This window comes from Fopius arisanus, unplaced genomic scaffold, assembly GCF_000806365.1.
Source record: "Fopius arisanus strain USDA-PBARC FA_bdor unplaced genomic scaffold, ASM80636v1 scaffold00013, whole genome shotgun sequence".
NCBI classification, from domain to species: domain Eukaryota; kingdom Metazoa; phylum Arthropoda; class Insecta; order Hymenoptera; family Braconidae; genus Fopius; species Fopius arisanus.
Window position 1 is genome coordinate 1051384 of NW_011887752.1, and position 21111 is coordinate 1072494.

General features: G+C 37.6%; 3 protein-coding genes across 6 annotated transcripts in view; 1 reads left to right on the plus strand and 2 right to left on the minus strand.

Moving 5' to 3' along the window:
- Nucleotides 1-19002, minus strand: LOC105263160 (probable cation-transporting ATPase 13A3). 2 transcript variants are annotated; one of them, XM_011299192.1, is made up of 7 exons: nt 18398-19002; nt 11904-11988; nt 8422-8649; nt 8046-8170; nt 7795-7951; nt 7512-7716; nt 1-6002 (listed from the first exon to the last, which is right to left on the minus strand). In XM_011299192.1, exons 1-7 carry the CDS (start codon nt 18411-18413, stop codon nt 2610-2612), a joined length of 4209 nt encoding a protein of 1402 aa, XP_011297494.1. In that variant the 5' UTR covers nt 18414-19002; the 3' UTR covers nt 1-2609. The 2 variants fall into 2 exon arrangements, with proteins under 2 accessions (XP_011297494.1, XP_011297492.1); XM_011299190.1 differs by lacking the exon at nt 18398-19002 and adding an exon at nt 12127-13998.
- LOC105263159 (uncharacterized) overlaps nt 12628-21111 on the plus strand; it is a 17412-nt gene continuing 8928 nt past the window's right edge. For 2 of the 3 annotated variants that reach the window (XM_011299189.1, XM_011299188.1), the window contains exons 1-2: nt 12628-12860; nt 14324-14419. In XM_011299189.1, coding sequence (XP_011297491.1) covers nt 12649-12860; nt 14324-14419 — 308 coding nt within the window. In that variant the 5' untranslated portion in view covers nt 12628-12648. Of the gene's footprint in view, nt 12861-14124; nt 14229-14323; nt 14420-21111 lie in introns of those variants that run through there. The other variant, XR_891886.1, reaches the window with a different exon arrangement.
- Nucleotides 19321-21111, minus strand: part of LOC105263157 (uncharacterized) — a 12796-nt gene continuing 11005 nt past the window's right edge. Inside the window, exons 3-4 of the mRNA XM_011299187.1 lie at nt 20241-20465; nt 19321-20154 (exon numbers count right to left, since the gene is read on the minus strand). Of these exons, the coding sequence (XP_011297489.1) occupies nt 19513-20154; nt 20241-20465 (867 nt within the window). The 3' untranslated portion in view covers nt 19321-19512. The remainder of the gene's footprint in view (nt 20155-20240; nt 20466-21111) is intronic.

Genomic DNA, 21111 nt, shown 5'->3' on the forward strand with positions numbered 1-21111 from the left:
TTTTGACTATGCAATTTTCTTCGGGTGTTCTTATCTGATTTTAGTCTCATGGCGCAATTCTATTGATCGCCGTTTGAATGGGAAAAATAATCCCCCGAATACCACGCGAGCTTCGAAATTAATCGAATATTTCCATCTAGGTTCCCTGCAAACAAACGAGCTTGTTAAAAAGGTGAAAAAAAATTTCTGGAAAACTTGACACGTTCATTTGTTTACAGCGAACCAACCGGGAAATATCCGATAATTTTGAAGTTTTTGTGGTATTATAACTCAATATTTTTCAAATAATTTGTCTCTTACCTTTATATACGAAAAACTGTTGGATAATATTAATCACTGATTGAAATCGAAAGATTGAATCAAATTGTATGATTTATCGAGTGAAATATTTCTTCTATTCTTTTAGTTTAAACATCTTTTATCAATTTTGGAATATAGATAATAATGGTCTCATGGTGCAATTCTATCGGCTGAAATTTTAACGAAAAAAATAACCCCCGCATACGACTTGAACTTCAAAATCAATCGTATATTTCACTCTAGATTCCGTGCGAACAAACAAGCTTGTCAAAGTTCCCAGAAAAATTCAGAAACTCGGGCTTCGCTCTCGTGATTTTTAAACCTGAAAAACTTGACATGTGCATCTGTTTGCACCGAAGCTATCGGGAAATATTCGAGAATTTCGAAGCTCTCGTGATAATATAAGTGAGAAAAGCAAATTTCAGCTAAGTATATATACTTGGGACAATCAAATGCCGAAATTTTTAATATAAAATCCCTCTTTCAATTACTGTCCCAATTTTTTTGGTACGGGTGAATTTAAATGTGGGAGATTTATTTTTTTTCTTAAAGTATCGCCTGGAAATATATTACACATATGAAAGATTGTTGTAGAAAAACGGGTTTTCTAAGAAATTCATGTAGTTCTATTAGAACAATGAAAAATTCTACCACTCATCCTGACTATTTAATCCGAGATATTTTTTAGAAAAAATTCTAATCGTCAGGTTTTTCCATTATATGTTTTCATATGTCTATAGATCAATTTAATTAGTTGATTAATTTTGTTTGACGCGATAACGATGATGTTTGACGATTCATCGGCTATGCTCAATCTTGCCAGTAAAATACTCACAGAGTTCCAAAAACCACACTAAACCTAGAAATATTGATTACCTAATTCGTAACGAAAACTCATAATTGAGAGAATCTCAAGGGTTTGAAATAAATAATATAAAATATTTGTATTTCTAGTCGGCAAGGATAACATAATAATTCTAGGCCATTAATTAATGATAAAAGATTTTTATTTCATTGTAAGTAATTAGCCTTAATCACCATTAATCAATCAATAAATAAATGGTTCAATAAAAAGTACAGATTCTTTGTAACAAAAATCAAAAGACAGTTGTTTTTATATGCGTTACAAATATACTTTACTTCATCGCTCTGATTATCCTATATTCGTAATATTTAATCAATTCTGTTGTTCAATCATTCGGCATTTACAGGAGCGAGTGTTAATATTCATGCAATGCATACGTATGTTTCAATTTCAACGTTCGTTATAAGTACACATTTGAACTCCCAACTTGCTCAAAGAAAAATTTACATAGATTTTTGTCAATTCATTAAGTCATTATAATTACATCAGAACCTTTCGTTTCTTACGCTGTGTTCATTAACGAAGATGTCATAAGAAAAGAGAGGTTGTGCTCCAGAGTAATTTTTGATAATCATTTCCATGCGCCTGGCACTTGGACCCGCCCGCCATCAAATCAATTCACCAATTCTTATAATGAGAAGAAATATATCTTTCTGAAAATTGTTGGAAAGACGGAATTCTCTCTCATCACACAAAAAAGGGTATAAAACCTTTGCAAGTTCGTTAGCTAGCTCCATTAGATTGTCAATTGACTTTCTATTGTTTTTTGACAGTTTCTACAGGAAAAATCGATAGAATTCGATTTTCTATATACCTTATTTTATTGACATATTTTTAATAGAATTTTTGATCAATATTTCCATCTTTACGATTTTCCATGGTTTCTGGCCCTTTTTATGATTGTACCGTTCAAAGATTAATAGAAAGTTTAATAGAACTCTAATGGAGTAGTCCAGCGAATTTCCTAGGTTCATCGAAATGGTTCGATACATGATTTTACATTTTCAATAAGTACTTAAGCTAAAATTACTCTATTAAGTGAAACTGAATACATCATCGGAGAGCCGAGAATTAATAATCTCTATCGAAATTAATCCTCCATTTTGTTAATTCCGAGTGGTCCAACGGTTTAACCAACTTTAAGGTTAAGTCAACTCAACCTAAACGCTCCACTCCTTTAAATACTCCCTTAACGAACATGATAATACTTTAAATGAAGAACATTTGGATTATTCAATACTCTACATTAATAACAATGCTTAGGGTCAAAAGGGACCCAGGGATTTCTCTCTGGAAATGGCGAGTTGCGTCGAAGAAAAAAAAAATCATAAATCTCTTTAAATCGCTTCTAAATGCACTAACACCCTCATTATTAAAAACAAACTAGCACCGTTAGCCCTATCCCCCCTTACATGCCAACCCTCCGTCCTCTGAGAATTCTTTCTCAGGAGGGCAATATGTCCAGCTCAACTACGCTCTGAGTAGCACCCCTTAGGTCTTCGCTCTTATGAATCCTAGAGAACTCCGTAACTTTGTGATTCGCCTGACTGGATTGTCCTCTCGGTAAAGTAGCGATTGGGTTTATCTGTCTCAATCTGTGCCCCTCACAGCTGTCTATTCCGTTCTCAGACTCGGAATTGTGTCGTCTCTTTAACGGAAGATCTAGCCTGGGTCGTCTGATATTGTCCAGCTCTCGATCCTCGAATTGAATGGGAACAGCCTGCATCGATACAGTATTCCGTTGGTCATTAAATAATGACCTGGCATTTAAGGTTACCTCTCGTGCAGAGCCAAAGCGTTTAAAGTTGAGAGAGGCGGGTGAGTTGAGGAAGCTCGGTTCGACCTCTCGACCCTCTGGAATTCGCATCTCAATCTTGATTTCAGTGACAGTATTTTGCCTGATGAGAATATCTGGGGCGGCTTCCGGTAGCGGCTCTTGTGATACCGGCGGCCATTTTAGGTTCTTTGCCATGTCACGTTCGATGGCGAGAAACTTGCGTTTGGACTTATCGAGATTGTGCCACCGATATCGGAGCTTCTTGAAGACTAGATAGTCGACGAATAGGTGTTCGACAATCATTGATATCACGAAATTCCCGAAACCATAGACGAGAAGAATGACCCTGAAGCCCATATCACGAGGGAGAACAAGTTCAAACTTGTTGGCTAGCCAATCAAATGGCCAGAGGGCGAGGTACACCGAGAACAAGGCGGTGAGAATGAATGACGCAAGGAGTCCATAATTCGTGAAGAGAGACTTTCGATAAGGGTGACCTTTTGAGAAGACCACCGCGAGGATGATATACTGCATAGAGCTAACGATGAACACCGTATAATTCTCCAAGCATCCTACGTCGTCCTTATCCATTGTCGCAGTTGCATTGAATGGAGTGTACCATTCTGTCTGTTGAAGATGCCAAAAGCTGATGGACTGGAAGACGGTGACAATAATCATTTGAGAGCAGAGGCTAAGGATAGGAGAAGTGCTGATGAGACTTGTTAATGGGGCTGTTTTAACCAGTGGTCCATCGTAAGCTTCAGTCCTACCAAAGAAGAATGCAAAGATGGAGATGATGAAGAGATCGATGTATAGGAATTCGATATCGGTCAAATTCGACTCAATACTGTACAGTATCATCACGGAAATGAATTGCGTAAGAGAATAGGCTGCCATGTACTTGAAGATCCCGAAAGAGGTGACGAGAGCTGCTCTGCCTTCACGGATCACAGATAGAACACAGGAAATGTTAGTCTCTCTACTGGTGAATGGCGAAGCCACGGATGATTCTGTATCAGACAGAGAGATGCCAGTGTGTGCCGCTTTGAGTGCTCCACAATCATTTGCCCCATCTCCAACCATCGCCACATAATACCCCAATGATTGCAACTCCTGTACCAACTGCTGCTTCTGGTCAGGCGACATCCTTGCAAAGATACTCCCGCGCGTCGTAATCTTCGGGATTAACTCCGGATAATGCTGTTTTATCATAGACCAGGTTTTTCCGGTCAACGAGAAGACGTATTTGTTATTGCTGTGAACCTTGTCCGACAGATACACTCCATTGTCTGCTGTATTGTTCACAAAACCACTCTCGATTGTATCAAATGACGTGATGCTATTCAAGTCTGTCATTTCACTGATGCTACTCTGGCCATTAGGGGACATTGGAGACTGCTGACTATCACTACGCGTGAAGTACAAATGAGGCTTCTGCTGGTTCTGCTGGCTCACAGCCGCCACGGCGATCACTGGCATCCTAGGATGGACCATTCCGCAGTCTCTAGCCACTGACAACGCAGTGAGCATGTTGTCACCCGTCACCATTACAATCTTGACGCACGCACGGTTCAGCGCCTCGATGACAGGAGTTGTCTCGGGCTTCAATCGATTCTCTAGGATTACGAATCCGAGGAAGATGAGATCAGTCTCAGCAGCCTCTCGACTAATTCTCTGGACTTTCGTGTACGTCAAACGATTCAAAGACTTGTGACCTAATGCTATGACCCTGTAACCCTCAGACGTGTATTCCTGGAGAACCGAAGCAAAGTCTACAGGTACTGACTCTGGCTTCGAAAGACTGAGGATCATTTCTGGACTGCCTTTGCAGTAAAGATCAAAGTGGTTCGCTCCCAATGTTCTCGTGATTACGCTCATCCGTTGAAGACTCGATGTAAACGGAAATTGCCGAACAATACCGATCTCCAGCCCCTGTTCTGCTAGGTCAGCATCAGATTCCGCGAGGTTATTCAGAGAAAGATTCTCTATTACCTCAGAGGTTACGGAATTCTGTCTGGCCCGAGACACTACCAGGTCGTGGTTGGGAGTCTGCAAGAGTTTCGAATTTTTCGGAGGTCGAACGATAGTTGGAAACATCATTGAGAACTTGGAGTTATCAGAGACATCGGGTTCCTCGAGACTCCACCCAGTGGATTCGAACATCTTTAGATCCAGGGGATCACCCACGAGTGACCCATCGATAATTGTGATTCCATGACAGGTCACCATTCCCACGAGTATTTCATTAGCGGGAAGGCTCCCTATATTTTTTGTGGGAATCTGGAACTTATTATCGACTGCTGGTACCACCCCCCACATGTCAAGCCCATCCTCAGTCAATGTTCCCGTTTTATCGAAGCAAATGCAATCAATAGATCCCGAGACATTGATCGCTCTGGGGCTTGTGCAATAGATTCGCTTTTTCTCTAAGCGGTTTTGAGCGACAAGGCGACCAACTGTCATAGCCGCGGGCAATGCTGGAGGGACAACGATAGTGATGAGGTCGAGTGCCTCCAGGGCGATATGACCTGGTGCAACTCCTCTCATCGCCTTAGTTATCGTCGTGTAGATGACCCCAATGCTCGCAATACACGCAAGTAGCTCCACGAATTTGTATGAGTCCTGTTCAAACTTAAAATCTACCGGCGGCGGATACATTATCGATCGAACTAGCCCACCCTTGCTCGTGGTAAAGCCCGTCCTGACGACGACAGCTAGAACTTTCTCACCTCCGAAGTATCGGGTCTGAATAATCTTTGTGCCGCAGAAGAGGGTGTGACGGGCGTGCTCTTTGGTGTCGTACGTAACCTCGTTGGAAGAGGGAATCGGGGTTTTGGTTACTGGAACGGACTCACCGGTCAGCATTGATTCATTCAGGATGCAGTTGCCGGTCAACAGAACTGCGTCGCAGGGCATCAGGCAGCCATGAGGGGGAATCACCAAAATGTCGCCGGGAACTAGACGTTCTGCGGCGACGGAGTCTATTTTACCGGTTGCACGGTCTCGCATGACCGTTGCCACGTCGGAAGAATGAACTGTTGATGACAATTTGTGCTGATTCTGAAAGAGAATTAAAAACTTGAATTATTGTATTTGGGGAGGAGCTCATCTTGAAACAATAATCTACATTTTTATCACTCAGTCCGTGAGGCCATGCGTCACAATCGCGGATGCGTGGAAAAACTCTCCCTACGGAGTGAATGACGATAGTATATTGTGCACTACGGGAGGAAAACAGGGCATTCTAATCCGCTGGTTTCAATATCCTGTTTCCCTTTCCTGGTGCACATTGTTTTTTTCTGTCATAACTACACGGAAAAGTTCGATCTTTCTTCGTGAATGACAGGAGGAATGCTGGGTCTGTCATCCCGAATACCTTCAAATCAACAGCAATCCGAGGGATGGAATAGGCCACTTTTTTTCCCGTCATTTGAGGAGCACAGTCGAACTTTTTGTATAGGTATGATGGAAAATAGTAAATTTGCGAACTGTTGGGATAGGGTTTTTACTCGTGTGCCAAACTCCAAACCTCATCTCAACAGTCCGCAAATATACTAGTTCGTCATTCAGCTGAAGAGAATTTTCTTTACGGCCTATCGAGGAAATGTACTATAGATTAACTAAATTAAATGTGTTCTGAATTCAAGTTAGCCGCATAAGACAACTTTGATAGTTTGCGAGTTTAGCCCGTCCATCTGCGTTTTTTAGAACAGAACTCTCGACCGATTTGAATGTTGATTGGTATCATTTTTCCTCTATTGAATGATTCATTGACGAAAAATGCTGATGGAAGCGTCAGTTTTGCTGAGCAACAAAACATATAAATTACAAGAATACTAGAATTGAATGCTGTTTGCTTGTGAAGCAATAGCTCAAGTTACATTTCAAATTGTCATTTCAAAAAAGTATTTGAGCAGTACGCGAAAATAGAAGTATTAGATTATTCCATATAAATTATTTAGATCTTTCTTATTGAGAAATTAATTTGTAATTTTATGAAAGAAGATCGAAGCTGTGTGGAGGGCTCTTCGAAAGGGCATGGTAAATATGAACAATGATTGTAATCGATGAGAAAACCGAGTTCTTCTTCCACCCATACTACCAAATTTGAAAAGTGGAAAATCACTGCGGAAAAAGATTATTCAGGCTCTTGGGATAGGGTTTTTTTCATTCATGTGGTTGGCCAATTCTCGCGTTCGGTTCCAACGCCAACTCCACACGAGTAAAAAAATCCCAACCCAAAAATTCGGAAATACCCTACTTCGAAGATATCTGAATGACATTCGAAGCGTCAAGATGTTCCTCGTGTTTTAAACAATAGACAAAAATCGTACAGTTTATTCCGTTCTTTTAAATGATCTTTTTCTTTCCATTTCCAATAAAAAATATATAGTTCATCGATTATATTCATTGTTGTTGACGTACTTTTGAAGAGCTTTTAGAGATTTTTTAATTACTAATCGATTGACTAAAAAAAGCCTCTCTTGTCAGGCAGATTATCACTCAACGAATGTTCTCCTGTCAAATTGTACTGAACCCATCAATTTATGAAAAATAAACTCTACTTACGCTGCGGGTTTGAAGGACGGCCATTCCAATACCAAAGCACGACATAGAAATGATAGCCATAGCATAATAATAATAATCATCAGCGATCCACAGACAGAAACTGAATATTTGGAAGACGTAGAATGGATTAAGTACTTCTAAACAGAGAAGAGTAATAAAGCTCTTCACTGGGATGACGATTTCATTGTTACCGTAAACACTTCGCCTGTAAACATAAATTGGCTGTAATTAAGAGGTCAAATTGTGCCTCAAGGATTTTTATGAATATTAATTGATGAATCACCTAAGGAATTGCTCGAAGGAATTGAGACCGGGCATCTGATGAAGGGTTGATGTTAACACGCCATTGTCGAGGCCCGAGAGCTTCATGAATTCAGATCGCTCAGTGTCCCAGATGTATGTTAACTTCTTGCAGTTGAAAGTTATGATTGATGGCACCTCTGCAATATCGATAATGCGGATTCATCAATTTCTAGTTATAGTTTAAAGGACAACGAACTCCATTAGCAAATATTCAATAGGGGTTCAACTTACGCTTGAAATAACCCCCCGTTAAGTGCACGGACAGCATTGTCTCCTGCCCACCCACAGATACGCTCTCCAAACTTCCGGCTTCGGAAAAAGGCTCATCGATTAGAGAGTCTTCGTCGATATTTTTCCTGAAATCGTAATATCAGTTTAAGAGTGAAAAGGAAGGGAGTCTTTTTAGTTATGACAGCTTCACTGACATTATGGGTAGAATTAATGTTTTTTTTTGACATTCAACTAATGGATTTTGAAAAATAAATAATTAAACTGATGTTGTTGATGTAATTCATTAATGTAAATAGTATTTGAAAGTGCATGGATGACTGTAAATGGCTGATGAGTTTGATCTTTGTGAGAAAGGGAGTCTTCTCCCGGCACTTACGAGACTTCTTTTGCTGTTATAGTCCTTAATTTTTTCACATAGTAGCTCGTATGTTTCCCTTGGAATCGTTCGATCAACATAACTGTTTCCGCTTCTTCCATCGGACATTTGGAATGCGTTGCAAGGAGCATAACATGAGGCACCCAGTGGAAGACCAATCGCAGCAACCCTCCGGTGATAGCGATAAGAATCCATGTGATGATGGTGCGTACCTTGTCCCTTTTATATCTGTTCCCAAAATAGTTGACATTATATGCTAAATTAAATTATTTAATTATTATTATTATTATTATTACTTATATTCAATGCTATTTATCATAATCACCTGAAGATCAGTGGTAATTTAATGTTATATTCTGCTGAATATTCAATTTATATGATTGTTGTATATTAATAATGAATAGTTTTTACAAAAATTACTGTAAACTTAATAATAAATTTCATTTCAATTGATTCAATCAATAAAAATGACGTTGATGAATGTCACTTAAAATGAGCCTGTGATATACAATTTACAATTATCATTTTAATTGTTGTTTTGGGGTAGGCTATAATTAGAGAAATTCAAGGCCCGCATGGACTATCGATGAAACATGATCTTTAGTTTCAATTTCATCTTGTTAGCTTGAAATATATCATAACATGGGATTCAAATTGTGTTGCGGAAACTAGTCCAATGGTTAGAAAATAATAATAAAAAATAATAAAAAAAATAATAAAAAATAAATAATAAAATAATAAAAAAAATAATAAAAATAAAACGATAATAAACAAAACCGAGGACAATTGCGCGGGAAGGGGGGGGGGCCAAGCATAAAGAGCAATATTGATTTAAAGAGATCTGTCCAGTTTACGGATTAATAATGAAAGATACACCGTTTACCAGCTACCATGATGGAGGAGAAAAATATATTTGACAATCAAGAACGATATAAAAATGGATTGCCAATTGTCATCGATGGTAAACCGCGTAATTTTTTCTATAATTTTTTTTTCTTTCGTAAACTTCGCAAATCCGTTCAAATCAATATGGCTGTTTACCCTGGAGTAATTGTTCCTCTTTTTTAAAAACTTATTATAACCACTGCAGTGGTTTCTGGAACACAATTTGCAGCCGAGGTTTTTTATAGATTTTAGGCTACTCACATTAAGGTTGTTGTGGCGCGACAGTCTCTGTAAAAAGTTTATCCGCTGTAAAACGGGCCAGTTTAGAACACAATCTTTTAGCGGTATATAGTCTCACTTGATTGATTGCATTGTGCATGGATAGCTAAAGCATAACTATATATTTTCCATATTAACTATTTTCAATTATATAAATTTATGAATTTCCGATAATTATATTCCGTAAACCGAACGGTCAATCGATTTGATTTTTTTTTCTGTATTTCCTCCCACGATGTATATTCCACGTTTTTTTTTATTTCTGAAACTGTCGAGCCGTTGATTTTAAAAAAATTCTAATCGGCAAAACTCCATTTCAACACGTGTTAAATCAGTCGAATTTCAAAAATTTATATCTCAAGTTCAAAACGGTCAATTGCAAACGAAAAAGGCTCATTTTGTTGCTAATTTTTCTAACTATTCACCATAAAATTTTTAACGAAAACTGTCGAAAAAAAATTCTACGCGACAACAACCTTAAATTCAAATTAAAGATCAGGTTTGATAGATGGTCCATGCTGGCCTTAAAGTGAAATTGATTTTTTTCCCTTAATTTATCCTGATCTTAAGGCGATTATTAAGAATAGTATGGAAGTTATGGATTATGTCTGGAACAATCTACGAAAAAGTCGCTGGTTTAATGACGATTTGTCGGGCGACTATTTTTGCAGCAGATGTGGTCGAATTGATTAATTCAATGGGAAAATATGCGGTGAAGTTTTTTTTTGACCATTCAAGTGAAAAATTTGAGTAGTGAAGCGGTAAAACGGTTCAAGTAACATAAATAAATTCAACAGATGAGTAGAAAAACTGGTTATCGCTCCTCTGTTATAAATTTGTGCAATTCAATTGCTGAATTTAATTTGATTTTCGGTGAGTGGACTATAGTAATAGTTTCACTTTCTGCAGTCATTTAGTTCTAAAAATTCTGCAACTTAGCTCGAGCTTAGGTCGAATTGTGCCTGAAAGTTGAGTCAAGTTATCTCTCTTGTTGGTTTTAGTTGAAAGAGCTATGTCGACTTATCTCATTCTTCAACTTAGTATTTCTTCGTTTATGCTGATATTGCTCGATTGGAATTAGAGTTGTAACTTAAGAATATCCAAGTAGTTTGGCCAAAGTAGCAACTTTTCTTTCTATAAAATTTTAGTTTCGTTCACAATTCATCTAAAGGATATCGTTGTCTATATTTTGTTTATTTTTCCCTTCGACTGTCGTTGCCCTAGCCTTTGAGGATATTATAATGGGGACTGGGGATGGAAAAAAAAGGAGTCAATTTTATGAGATTTTTTCCACATATTATTCGATCCAGTTAGACAGCCCTTGTAAGATTGCAAGAGCCGCACGAGAAAACCATCAACAAAACTTAATTCTAAGGTTACTATTACTATACTAAGGTCAGCATAAGTTTTTACTTCTCTGGGTACCCCCACTCCACGTAGTTACCACTTGTAACCATGTCCCCCACTCCTAAAATCAGTGTTAAAACTTATGCTGACTTCAGTATACCTATAAACGAATTTGACTGAATGATCGATGAATTCGGTATTTTTTCCACATTGCCGACTGTCGAATAAGGTCGGGAAAATGCATCAGTTATCGACCCTCCCTTTAACTCCATGTATAAGTAGCAACTTTAGAATTAATTCGTATTGACGTCTTTGTCGTAGGGCTTGTAAAATCTTGCGAGGGGTGTCTAAATGGCTCAATTAATATGTGGAAAAAAAATCCCAAAATTGACTGCTTTTTTTCTCACCCCGAGTTCATGCCATAAAATCCTTAATGATCATATGGCAACATTGTACATGTGTTCCTTATAATCTACTCCAGTGGATTCGAGGAGTCCGTCGAACAAATCAATTTTTCTTTGCATCATTTCAAATTCGGATGAAGAGGTTTTCAGTTCAATTTTTCTTCACTATTTGTTCTGACGCGGTTTTTTTCCCATGACGAAAAAAAAAACTAGAGAATCTAACGAATACAGTCATCTATGATGTGTGTGATAATCTTATGTAGACTGCATGTTAAATTTTTTTCTGGAAAAAACATTTGGCAAGTCTGTTTGAATTTATGTCCAGAATAAAGATTGCATCCTATTCTATATTGTTTGAAAGAGATTTTATGGAGTAAAGATGAATGCTAGTACTTGGATATCCTTAACCCATTCGATTTCAATGATAAACTCATTTACGACAAAAATGAACTTAAACCCTTTTACCGGTTCGCTACTGAAATAGAACAATAAAATATGAAACGGGCAATTGATTGGCTGAAAAAGATTCCACAAATAAAAATGAGACCAGCTGGTCTCGTTAATTACCCATAAATTTCCATCTGATCCTCCTCCCCTGGATTGATGTAGTCGACACCGTTCTTAAAGTGTAGGAGGCCATTGCCTCGAGTTCCTGAAGACGAATAAAAAGAGTATGAGGAAAATTGAGGTTGGAATTTTGAGCGTTGACGAAGTTTCAAATTGAAACTTTGTGTGTTCATTATGCCTTTGTATCATCAATGAAAAGGAATTCACTCGCCGATTTTCTTACCCTCCAACAATTCAGTTTTTTGTTCCGTCCGTTGCTCTTCTCCACTTCCCGTTCTTCTGCCTCCAAAAACGCTGTATGCATTTTTTGAAAAGCTCAAATTGAGCTTTTTCGGTGTTGCCGGCATGGTTCCCTTTTCCCTTTTCTTTAAACCAAATCTCGACAAATCCGTCACAATATTCTCTCACCACGAGCTACCGCAATTTTTGGATCAACCCCTCATTAACTGATAATTTTCCTAGATTATTTCGAAGCACTTATTGTCTTTACGGATGATTAATCAATCAGTCCTGATCCCTCACTTACACCAATTGATCTTTCAAGGTCAATATCGATGGATCCAACCCCCTGGATCCTCCAACCGGGGTCATTTACCCCTCCCACGTGACCAATAATCGATAAACCCCGTCTGCTACCGACACCGATTACCCGCCATCCTCATGTCCATCATTAAATCATCGATCACAAACAATTTCATAATTGATTCCATCAGTACATCAACAAAATAAACGTGAATGTCCCTAGATGAGTCTGCCGATATTATCGATCGATGATAAATCAATTTATGCTATCGTATCGTTGATATTTTTTGATTGTGTTCGTGTCAGTCACCGGGATCGGTTAATTTTCTCCAGCCAATTAGTGGAGTTGTTACTGCTCGTTCACCCTCACTCATACCTCGTGACAATCCAACGGATTGAGGAATTGTCACGGGCAATTGTGGAGAATCCTCGACGGTAAGTGAATTATTTCCACCTGATTCTAGGGGAAATAGTGGCTGTTGCAATTTTTCGCACACTCTTTTGTCGATTGATCGCAAATACATCACTGGGAGTGGGTAGGATCGAAGTGCCGTCTCTCAAGCCGGCAATTTTTTACACTAGGGATTTTCTAGTTTTAAAATTCAATTTCTGATTGTTTTATCGGCAGAGTCTGTCTCAACTGCGTGAGTTATTCAATTATTAAAGAAAATATCGGCTATTTTTTGGAGACTTTTTCGAGAGTAAGGGCTCGGAAATTATTCAATTATTTTTGTCATGAGTCTGTGATGATAGAATCATCTACTTTATCGACGCAATCGATACTCTTTTGATAACAGCACGTTTAACAATGAATACCAACAATTTTGTTACACTTTTTTATCTTTCCACGCAAGACAAATGTCAATAAATCACAATAAAGTCTCGGGAACAGTAGCTGGTGGCACCTGGCACGTGCTAACTCCGCGACAATCAATAACGAGAAAAAAAATGATAAAAGTTCGATTAAAATTCTTAAAGAAAAAATATTTACGTAACCAAAACTGCAAAATCACAATTTTTCCTCTTCACCTTTCCGCCTTTGCTATATTTAGAGACCAACGTAAAATCCACAAAATTCTACAGCTGTTTCCCCAGATCGCGCAATAAAAAAAAAGTTCACAATTTTTCTTTCTTCGAAAATACTTTTCTAATAATCTTTTTTTCAACTGCTCTTTTTAGACGATTCGCTTTAATGATTCACCCTCCTCGGGACTTCTAAGAACAGAGAAAACTGTGCAATAGTTCATTCCCAATATTTTATTCATGCTGACGATGAGAAATCAATGCAACCCGAAAAATCTAATCGTTCAATTATGTAAATGAAAATAAAAATAAAAATTGTTGAAAATCAATGGGAAGAAATGAAAAAAATCACTGATTCACTGAACATCGCTCCCCACCCCTCATCAACAATAAGATTTTTCACTTTGGCGGATGACGAGAATATTGAAATGAGTCGGAAAGGTGTACATAAATGCAGAAATGACAACTGCTGCAATTTTATTTTTCACTATTGACTCGGCGAGGCCTTCGATTTCACTGTTGGGGGACAGTAAGAAACCCGTGTGCACCCGTGTGAATTGCCTATTCGCGGAATTCCGGGTGATTCCGGTGGTGCTCGGTAGCACTTTCAAGATGGCCGAGCCCGGTGTCCACCGTTTCAACGTGCGCGCAACTCCGACACTCAACTTGAGTTTGTATTCTCATGTACATATCATGTACATACACGTACGTTTTAACGTGTCCACGATGGGGAGTCACCCGGGGAATGCGGGGGCTTTTGGCGCCGGTCGCATGACGAATGTCAGTGCAATTTTTAATGCATATGTCGTGAATTGAGACGAGAATATAATCACAACCATTAAAAGAAGAAGATGAGAGTTGTCGATTTTTTTCAGGTTGGGAGCCGGGAATGTGTGGGCGAGAGGCTGCTGGCGTCGTTTCTTTCGACGAAACAATGATTCACCTCTACGTCACAACAACCGGGTGATGAGGTGAGTAATTACTGATTGATCATTATTTTTTTTTATTTCAGGTTGGATCAACGCTGGCCCATCGTTTCGTGAAAGACGTATTATAGTGTTTATTTAAGCAAATCGATATAGGGCAGACTGATAATTTGGAAAAGATAATTTGGACGGCCTTTAAAAATCCTTCAATTCTCAATTTTTAACATTTTTTCATGTTTACATAAAGATAAATGGATTAATTAGGTATCTGGCAATTAGTATTGATTGAGAGACTGTCAAGTGGGATTCTTCAAAAATAAAAAAAAAACCTAAGTAATGCAAAAAAATTGGTAACTCATTACGTTGTTTAACAATTGAACAACTATTTTTTAAGATATTTGATACGTAATTTTTCATAGATTTTTTCTCTCCTTGGAAAAAGTCATCCAACTGTTTGAGAAAAATTAACTGAAATTTGGGGTCGTCAATAATTTCTACACAACTGTTAATAAACAGTTGACAAATTTTATTAAGTGGTACGGTAATTTTCCTCGCACAATTAAAACAACACAATTACCAGCCAGTTAAATATTTTGACTTTTGAGAAGATCAATTGGGTCAAATCGATTCGGCAGCATACTACCACTGAAATTCGTAGAATTCTAAATAGAAGCAAAAAAATACATAGGGAGTAGCTGTTATACGTCAATTGTCATGTAGCTTCTGTCGCACAGTTTGTTTTTACATTGATTTTTTTTTATCGAAAAATCTGTACCCATATACATACAGATATACACACACACAGTCACTCAAAACTTTGTATTTTCACGTTCCATAACATTCTATGTAATTTTCATCACATTAGTTAATTGCTACTACACCAATTTAAATAAAAGCATGCCCATATTGCCCCGCACTTCCTTAATCAACTAGTGGATTTGAATTCACGCTTGTCTAATTACTGAGCTAGTTCATCAGTGAACTAAAATCATTTTCTTCTCACGTGGCAATATCATTAAAGCTTAGTCATCAATAATGATAAGAATTGAATTAATTTATTCAATTTTTCAATTTTTTTGAAAATAAGTTCTTTTTATTACACAACTGAAGGAAAAAAGCTATAAAGTACTTCAATGACAGCTTAAAAAATTAGTTTTGATGTCTTGTTGAACGACTGCAATGGTGGCACTAATAGCAATAACCGTTGTATCAATATGAAAACAAAATATTGAAAAATTTGTACTTTGAAAATATTTGAATTATGGATCTGTCGTGGAATATTCCACTGGTGGAAATATTTTTCGTCAAAACAAATAAGCGACACGCTGTAAAAGGTTGCAGGGAATAATGAAAAGACTTAGGCTGTTTATGACCGAAGCAGCCCAACACGTGAACCAACCCCATAGACAAAGGGCCTTGCCTTTGGGGCAGACCTCACACCCTGGACGAACTGGTGACCCTGGATACTCTTTAACGAACTCTCGAGCAAGCAACATTGAACATTAACAACCTAGCTGGTATTATATCGAGTCTTTAACTAAAGTTCAATTTTTTAAAATAAATGAAAGGTCGACTCATCCAATCAAATGGTTGGTGATATCATTTCTCTACACTATTTCAATTGAATTTGATTGCAGCTCAAAAGTATAGTTCCGACACCGAACTCTTGGAATTTCGAAAATAATTACCATAGCTATAATTTTTCAGCGCATTTTTACTGACTTCGAATTGCGAAAGATCACTTGTTTTTAGAACGCCTTTCATCATTTGTGTCGGTATATTATTTCATTTAGCCGGCATGTACTACTTGGCGTCCAAAAATAGAGTACATCGAACGTTTCGTGACTGAGAATTCCATTGAGGATACGCTACATCGGTTCTAAGTGAGTGGAATTCTTTTTTTAGATCGTAGTGGAATATACGACGATTTGATTAAGGCACGGTCATCACGGTTCAGATCGTGACGACCGTGCTATTGATCAATAGTCGACTAAGTCAATTTCTGCATGTCCCTTTGAGGATCAATGGCTGAGCTTGGGGTAGGGGATCTTATCATAAGAGTAAAAGCGGGAAAACTCTGAAGATAAGTCGGGAAAGTTTGAAGATCAGGCGATTGTACCTGCAATAAATTCTTATGGACGTGAATTTTTTTTCATTTCGAGATTTCATGTTAATCATGTTGAGGATAAAGATTGACGAGCAAATTTTATCGGAGACTCCAATTTTAAATTTTCGGCTGATTAGATAGTCTCATTGTTTGTTAAATTATATCACCTATAAGATATGCAACTGGACTTTTTTTCAAATTATCCGAAGATCTCGCGGGGATGCCCCTATTTTAACTTAAATTCCAGCGATATTTGGGGGATTTTTTAAATTATGATTGTCGTGTCATGATAATTAAGTAGATAATAATCCCATTTTTCTCTTCAAATTGAATTATACTATGAATTCGTTTTCTTTCTTCAATTTACTTCAATCATACCGTTCGTGTTTTTATAACACGAGATCTACTGCGCACTCCGTGCGCCGAATTCGAATTTCGACTTCGGATTCGAGTTGGCCAATAAGGAATCAGTCTTACGAGTTTCGACTCAGGCGAACTTCATTTACGTATCTCTGCTTTCATGATAAGGATCGCATGGGTATCATTGAACTTCCTTTTAATTATCCCAGAATTTCACGTGGGAAATCCCAAGAGAATGGAATGTTACCGATTTTTAGAATTGTCCATCACGAATTCTTCATTAAATCGAAGTATCAATAGAACTCAAACACAAAAGCATGAATTTGGTTAATGTCCCTACACTTTTAGTAATTCATAGCGCTCTTAGGAATTTTTTTGATTCGCCAAAATGAAGATTAAAAAATTTAAGTGGTCATAGCGTAATTTTCGACGGAAAAATTACATGAAGTTATGGAAATAACAGGTACTTTTTATCGAATATTTATTACAGTGAAGACAAGAAAAAATTTTAAATTGGAAACTAAACTGTTCAGTACATTTTTTATCAAGTCTTTATGGTCTTCATTTCGGTTGTAAATGTATAATTGGTAATAACAACTACACTCTACCATAAAATCGATAAAGGCGCCTGTTATCAAAGGCAGTAATTTACAATGTTATCAATGCTGTCGGGGTCTTATGGAAGTAAAATAAGTTGACATACTAAAAAAAAATAACACATTTACAATACAAAATACATCCAATGACTTGTAAGTAAAGGCTATTTCTATATTTCACTAGCGTATATGGCGCGCTATGCGCGCCAAATCGTCCACGTATGGGGTGTTATCATTGGAATATATATATATACATATTCACGGTTATTTCCAATATAATATATACATATATAGAATTTCAAAAAAAAGAAAGAAAAAAGTCAAAAAATTTATATAAAAAATAATTTAATTTAATTTTTTTTTAATAAATTATATTAAATTTATATATTATATTATATAAATTTAGTATAATATAATATAAAAATAAAAATATTAAATATTATTCATATATATATATATATATATATATCATATTATATAGATATATTTTGACATGCATAGCGTCAAAAAAAGCTGACAAAAAACGTTACATACTTTTTTTAAAAAGGGATATTTCTTCATATTTTCGCCGCTTCATTTTCCGTTTATCTTTAGCGCCTCACTAATTAAATACTGATTATGCTAATGCTAAGTCCATCATCCTCATTACAGTCGTCACCACAACGAAGAGGATTCGCCAGTCTTTCCAACAAATTAATAATTTCGAATTTGTTATCATGGAAAATTATTCGTCGAATGTGATTGGCGTTTTTCTTAAAATTCGTTTAGTTCTCAAACCCATTGTGGAGGAAAAAACCTTTAATATTTTTCACCAAGCGATCTTACGAGCCCCGCGATGGTATAATCTCTGATAAATCTCTGGACCTTTGCCCCCAACTCCTTGAGCTTTGACTAATCACGGTCCAAGACCTCAAGAAATCTCTCAAAATCACCAAAAAGTAATGAAAAAAATCATCTCACCGTCCATAATATCCATCCTGCTGTGGAAATATCTCCAACAATGATCACCAATCACAAGAAATAATCACCTCACACGCTAAAAATTCCGGTAAAATCCTCTCATTAAAAAACACAGAAATGCCACGTTGCTGGATAATCCTCTAGGCATCACTCACGGTATCAGCATTGTTCTGGATAAGCCGAAAATACCGTAAGTGTCATTAGAGGATCTACATGTTTAGTTGAAAATGAGAGAATTGCGTGCTGCGAAGACATCGACAGCACGCAGCTGACTGAACACCCGTAACGGTCTCAAGTCGTCACACAATAGTCATATTACCACGTGAAAATATCTATTGTGATGAATGACCAAAACTGGCCCAATTATTTTCGTTGGTACTTGTCGATTAATTTGTGTGTATTTCAACTCCCCTTATCTATGACGCGCTTGATTACTTGTTGCGCTCGTTGGTGATTGGGTCAGATCATTGGAGAGGGGATTACGTTGATGTCATCAGCATGATACTTGAATGTATGCCAAGAGGGGTAATTTATTCTGGTATTTGCAGCGAAAGTTGAAGTGTCTTTTTTTTCTCCAGTTGAAGCGAATTTTTAGCTGATAGTTGTCGCAAATTTATAAAAATTGGCGAGAAATCAAACTTGGCTCTCGAATGTCTGCCATTTTTTCCCATTTTTTAGAAAGCTATTGAGTAATGAAAATAAATATCGACTCTTTTCCAGTTTTATTGAATTGCGAGCACATGCTCACATGCTCACTTTCTACAGAAATAGATCGATGAAATAAAAAATATATAAAATTACAATACGGAGTGAACCATGAAACGCGTTGCGTCACAATTACCCGAAAAAATTGTTTAAATAACGTGCTTTTAATTACACAATAATTAGTTAATTAAATATATTAGAATTTCATTTTTGCTTTCTTTAGTTGAAACTAACGCAATTTGTAATTACTACAACTAACACTCCCATCCAATTAGCCCATTCGTCATCAAATATTGATGATAACATCAGATTTGTACGAAAGAAGTACTCGTATCAAGGCAGTCCCCTGGAAGGGTTAAGGATCAACAAAAATCACCAGAAATTCCGATGATAATTATTGAGGTGTGTCCCTAGATGAAGTCCTTCTTCTTGTCCTTATCAACGGCAACAGTATCGTGATAGCTGATCTCCTGTCCAGCGACAGCTGGCTGAAGATCATGGGGCTCGACATCGATCTTTCCCTTGACATCGGGCTCAAGTACGAGAGAATGATGGGGACCCCTGTGCAAACTTGCATGAAGCAGACTGGGAATCTCTTCAGCCTCTGCCCCATGGCTCTGCTCGAGTTTATGATGACTGTGATGCTTGTGCTCATCCACATGCTCGTACTTCTTGAGGATCTCTTGCAATTTGCCCAGGTCCATGCCCTCCTCGAATTTGGCGAAGAGCTCCTTGGCCTCGGCCTCGTCGACCTTCTCCTTGTCCCTCATCTCCCTGAACAAGTGGAGGAACTTGTCGCTGACCTGGAGATTGTCCTTGGTGGTATTCTTGGAGGAGTTGAGATTAGGATCGAGGAGAAGATCCGGTGTTTCGTGGATGATGTTTACGTTTTTGTCCATATTCTCTTCGGCAAGCGTCCGCAAGAGGGTGTTGTAATCCGGCTTTATTCGAGAGGTCTCCATGCAAGAAGAGCATGAGCAATTGGTGATTATTTGGACCTTCTTCTGCATTTTTATTGCATTTTTCTTATCATCTTTGCAGTCGAGGGTGACCTGTGGCATTTGGAACTAGGTTGACTAGGGAACAATGCAAATGAGGGTGGAAGAAACTGATCGTGATGGAAAAATAAAAAATTTACCGTATGCCAGACACTGTCAAGGGGCTGGCAGGAGTCACAGTAAGGCCTAATAAGGTCTCCTGGGGCTGAGGGCTCGCTGTGTGGTACCATATATGAGAAACATGCTCCGACGCATACGTTGTTATCCAACTCCTGGGACGAGCACTGGGGCCACGTGACTACCTGCTTTATTGGCGTCGTCTTGCACCAACTGTGCTTGTCCGGATATAAAACGATATTGTGAACCTAAATTATTATTATTCATTAATATAAATCAATTGCTTTTTTTGTGGGGAGGGGGTGCGCGGAGAGATCACGAGAAAACATCAGCTTTATTTTCTGATCTATTCTTTCAAAATTTCCTCATTCTATTGAAAAATTAATTATTTGTTGATATTAAACTGAACAAAACGTAGTGCCAAAAGATTTTTCAGTTTTTAGTTAATAATTTTTATTTAAAAAACCTCAAGAGATAAATCCAAAAAGATCAATCAGCACCTTTATTCACTGGTTTCATGGAATAACTTTATCCGTGAATAGATGAAATTAGTTTGGTTAATATATTAATATTTAATAATTTATTGTTTTACTTTTGACCGACGATAGTGGTCATGCGGTTAGAGTGCTAGATTCAGATGCCAATGATCCGGGTTGAATCCCGGGCACCGACGGTTAAAAATTTATAGTGCTCTAATCTCACAGTTTCACTGCCGAGCGGTAGTCCTGCCAAAAGGATACTTGAATCAAGTACATGCAGATTTGAATCGCGCTATGGGTCACAAATAATTGCTAAAACTGTATTAAAGCGTGTGCATACTTTAATTATAAGAGGAAGATTCGGATATGAATAAAAAAAAGATTCAGTGACCGTAAGTCGCGTAACTACTTCATT

Coding starts and splice junctions, on each gene's coding strand:
- LOC105263160 (XM_011299190.1), bottom strand. CDS start 12,250: ATGCCGGCAACACCGAAAAAGCTCAATTTGAGCTTTTCAAAAAATGCA. Junction 7,717..7,794: donor TCCTTCGAGCAATTCCTTAG/GTGATTCATCAA, acceptor TTATGTTTACAG/GCGAAGTGTTTACGGTAACA. Junction 6,003..7,511: donor CCGTCCTTCAAACCCGCAGC/GTAAGTAGAGTT, acceptor ATTCTCTTTCAG/AATCAGCACAAATTGTCATC.